Source organism: Mus pahari, chromosome 5, assembly GCF_900095145.1.
Source record: "Mus pahari chromosome 5, PAHARI_EIJ_v1.1, whole genome shotgun sequence".
Lineage (NCBI taxonomy): Eukaryota > Metazoa > Chordata > Mammalia > Rodentia > Muridae > Mus > Mus pahari.
In genome coordinates, this window is record NC_034594.1 from 102751555 (window position 1) to 102756289 (window position 4735).

At 41.6% G+C, this 4735-nt stretch overlaps 1 protein-coding gene across 1 annotated transcript in view; it reads left to right on the forward strand.

The window, feature by feature from the left end:
• Ubxn4 (UBX domain protein 4) overlaps positions 1 to 4735 on the forward strand; it is a 36154-nt gene that overhangs the window by 29880 nt on the left and 1539 nt on the right. Inside the window, exons 11-12 of the mRNA XM_021197749.2 lie at positions 792 to 923; positions 2752 to 2954. Of these exons, the coding sequence (XP_021053408.1) occupies positions 792 to 923; positions 2752 to 2954 (335 nt within the window). The remainder of the gene's footprint in view (positions 1 to 791; positions 924 to 2751; positions 2955 to 4735) is intronic.

Below are 4735 nucleotides of genomic sequence, written 5' to 3' on the forward strand. Positions count from 1 at the left end.
TCCAGAAGAGGGCGTCAGATCTTGTTACGGATGGTTGTGAGCCACCATGTGGTTGCTGGGATTTGAACTCCAGACCTTCAGAAGAGCAGTCGGGTGCTCTTACCCACTGAGCCATCTCACCAGCCACTTTCACTGTTTCTTAATGAATGTAAATACAGAGTCCAGTCACACCATAGAGGAGCTTTAATAGGAAAGGCGCCTTTTTAAAAGTTTTTACAGTGTCTTATTTTGTGTGGGAAGTGGGAGAGCCGTGTGCAGACCATGGCACCTGTGTGAGGTAAGTTCTCCCTGGCTGGCCTGCAGGAGGGACATTTTTCCCACATAGCCCTCCACTTACTTGCAGCAGTTGTTAAAGCAAGGCAGTGGTCAGCCTGGACAGATGGCTCAGCAGTTAAGAGCACTGGCTGCTCTTCCAGAGGTCCTGAGTTCAGTTCCCAGCAACCACATGGTGGCTCACAAACATCTGTAATGGGATCCGATCGATGCCCTCTTCTGGTGTGTGTCTGAAGACAACTACAGTGTACTCATATAAATAAAAATAAATCTTAAGCAAGGCGGTGGTCATTTTTAGATGCTAACATTTTTTTAAACCATTTGGACTTGGTATTTCTCAACTACTTTTTGGAACATGGTTTTTCTAAGTGGTTTTAAATTTATGTCTAATTGAATTTTGTAAATTAAAATAATTTTAATTCTAACAATTATTTTAGAGTTTAAAACAATGCATCTTGGTAGTATCTTATTTCTTAAAGACAACTTTGTAAGGTTTGCAATTTACTGCTCTGTTTCAGACTGTTGGCAATACCTATGGTAATTTTTCACTAGCCACCATGTTTCCCAGAAGAGAGTTCACCAGAGAAGACTATAAGAGGAAGCTGTTGGATCTGGAGCTCGCCCCCAGCGCCTCTGTGGTGCTGCTGCCAGTATGCATACAGTTCTGGGTTCTGCCCTGTGGGTTTTCTGTCTGTTCTATTCTTGGTCACTTCTTAGAATTTGAAGAAGAGAAAAGGCTGTGTGTAATTAAAATAGCAAAGTAGTCAAAATTAGATCAATTTATAGTACTTATTCTGTGCTTTATAAATTTATAATGCTAATGTTTTGTGAGGCTTTGAAATTTCAACTGTTTTCTATGCAAAAAGATTAGCATAAGAAAACAAATATTGAATTGTTTCATCTGTAAACTCTTAGCCTATGACTGTACTGTCTACCACATTGGAAATACATAACATAAAAATAACATGTAATTCTTTAACTATAGCTTGCTATTTTTGAGACAAGGTCTTATATGGTGTCCAAGAGCTCACTATGTAGACTAGACTGGCCTTGAGATCCACCTGCCTCTACCTCCCAAGTTCTGAGACTAAAGGCATGCATGTCACCACACCCAGTAAGTATAGCACTTTCATCTCCTCCAGAGAAAAGAGACTCAGCAAGCTAAGATGTTGCCAAGGTCTCGCTGAGGGGTCAGCTGGGTCTTCATGTTCTGTTCACTAGGATTTTCCCTGCTCTAGCCTAGAGCTGCCACCACACTGCAAACAGCTCAGCAATCAGGATTTCATGGTGTTCACCAGATTTTATTACCAGAGTTTACTAATTGTTTTTTTCAGATTTAATTATATGAGTACACTATAACTGTCTTCAGACACTCCAGAAGAGGGCATCAGATGCTATTACAGATGGTTGTGAGTCACCATGTTGTTGCTGAGAATTGAACCCAGGTCCTCTGCAAGAGCAATCAGTGCTCTGAACCACTAAGCCATCTTTCCAGCCCCGAGTTTACTATTTCTTAAAAACAGCTGGTTCAGAGTTTCAGAAATGCCTTGACAGAGTGTGCTGCTCTCTTAGAGGACACAGGTTCAGTTCCTAGCACACATAGCAACTTACAGCTGTCCAGGCCCAGGGGACTTGATGTCTTCTTCTGATCTGCCTGGGCACCAAGCATACACTTAGTACACATATATAACATTCAGGCAAAAACATTAATACACATAGAAGAAAACCAAAATTTTTTCTTAAGTTGGTTCAGCCAGGTGTGGTGAGGTGCTAGATAGATGGCTCATTAGTTAAGAACACTTGCTGCGGGCCGGAGATAGATGGCTCAACTCTACCGAAGGTCCTGAGTTCAAATCCCAGCAACCACATGTGGCTCACAACCATCCGTAATGAGATTTGATGCCCTCTTCTGGGGTGTCTGAAGACAGCTACAGTCTACTCACATGTAAGAAATAAATAGATCTTTAAAAAAAAAAAAGAACACTTGCTGTTTTTGCAGAGGACCCAGCTTTCATTCCTAGTTCCAACATTGTGGCTCACAGTTGTCTGTAACTCCAGTTCCAGGTGATACATGTAGTGCACATACTTACAGTCATGTACACACATACACATAAAATTATTTGTTTAAAAGTAAAAACAGCTGAGCATGATGGTGCATGCCTTTAACCCAGTGCTTGGGAGGCCAAGGCGGGCAGATAGGCAGATATTTGTGAGTTCCAGGGCAATTTGCTCTACAGAGTGAGTTCCAGGATGGCCAGAGCTACATAGTGAGACCCTGCCTCAATAAAAATAAATAGTAAAGCCGGGCATGGTGGCACACGCCTTTAATCCCAGCACTCGGGAGACAGAGGCAGGCGGATTAATGAGTTACTTCTTTGTTTCCAGATAAAAGGAGCATCTAAGACTCAAATGTGATTCAATTTTACTGATATAATCTTTACTCCTTTGTTAAGTTTTCATCTTTTTTTTTATTTCTAGGCAGGACGGCCAGCCACATCCATTGTCCACTCTTCTAGTGGAGACATTTGGACACTACTGGGGACGGTGCTTTATCCATTCTTGGCCATATGGAGATTAATTAGCAATTTTTTATTTAGCAATCCTCCTCCTGCACAGACTTCAGCAAGAGCCACATCCACAGAGTCTTCAAACTCTGCATCATCCAACAAGTCAGAGAAAAGGTATATGTTGTCTTCTCTTTGCAAAATATACGGGTCACATACAGTGTTTTCCTTAATCCTTGGTGCTAGTAAAACAACTTTGCCTCTTTTCCCCCATTCACTGAACACTCTTTATTCCATAATTACCAATACAGTACCCCCACACACACACCCAGGTATGTAGTATCTTTCTTGCTAGCCAGGATTTTTGTTATTTTTGAGATGGGGTCCCAGTGTTACCCTGGCTGGCCTCAAACTTAGATCTTTCTACCTTTGCTTCCCAAGTGCTGGATTAAAGACTTGTGCCACCATACTGGGGTTGGGGTTGGGAGGGAGATGGATATGATATCATGAGTTTAGCCTGGTGGGGATACAGAAGATCATGAGTTTGAATCCTTTCTAGGCTATATAGTGAAACCCTGAGCCAAAAGGAAAATGCAGAACACGAAAAGAAAGAGAATGCCATCAGACTTGGTTTTAATTCTTTAGCCAAAGCCCTTACTTTAATTACAGATCAAAGATTTAGTTCTATGGACAGCAATGATAGCTTTAGTCCATACTCTGTTGGCCTATTCAAAACAGGTTAACAGGAAGTATTATCCAGAAGTATTATACCACCATCTAACAAATAGTCATTCTTGTTACATATACTCTCGTAGCGTTTGTCCTGCAGAGGTTCCTCGGTTAATGACCTTGAACTTCTTGCCTCTTCTTTCCAAGTGCTAGGATTATAGTTGTTGGCTACTGCACTCACTTCTCTTGGGTCCTGTTAAAGAGAGAACTATTTAGACATCACAGCAAGTGTACAGCCCTGGAAGCTATCACTCTGCTGTGTGGGATACCTAATCCTGTGTTAACACTGATTCTTTGTGGTTGAAACTTAAGGTTTCATTGCTGTGAAGAGACACCATTACCAAGGCAAATCTTATAAGGGACAGCCTTTAATTGGGGCTGGCTTACAGGTTCAGAGGTTTAGTCCATTATCATCATAGCAGGAAGCATGGCAGCATCCAGGCAGGCGTAATACTAGAAAAACCAAAAGTTCTGCATCTTGATCAGAAGGTAGCCAGGAGGAGGCTGTCTTCCATACTAGGTGGAGCTTGAACATAGGAGCTTAGAGCCCACACCCAAGGTGATAAGTTTCCTTCAGCAAGGCCACACCTCCAAATAGTGCCACTTCTTATGAGCCAAACCACTACATTGACATATATGAATACTGCGATTGGCTTAGATGGTCTCTATCTTAACTGTTAAGCACCAAGATCAATACTTTAGTCTTGCTAAAGAGTAGTTAGAAATATGTAATTCTATAATTACTATAGTATGGAGTAGGATGTCATGAGAATCATTAAAGCTTTTCTTTTTTTTTTTTTTTTTTTTTTGGCTTTTCGAGATAGGGTTTCTCTGTATAGCCCTGGCTGTCCTGGAACTCTGTAGACCAGGCTGGCCTCGAACTCAGAAATCCACTTGGCTCTGCCTCCCAAGTGCTGGGATTAAAGGGGTGCGCCACCACGCCCAGCCATTAAAGCTTTTCTTAAAAGGGGGAAAGGACTTGAATTTGTGGCAGAGGGAATGGTGAACATGCCTGTGAGACAGGAGGCTTTCTAGTCCACTGGTTTTCCTTTTTCTGTTGTTCGCTCTTCCCTGCTTTCAAATAAGGAAGTCCTATTTATTCTTTGTTATAAGTCACTGGTAAAGGTTTAAAAGGACTTTAAAGGTTTTAAATGACTGACTGGCCATTTCTGTCAGTTAAGGTACAACTGGAGCTTTGTTTAGCTTCTAGGGTGCTCTGTAAATTATAT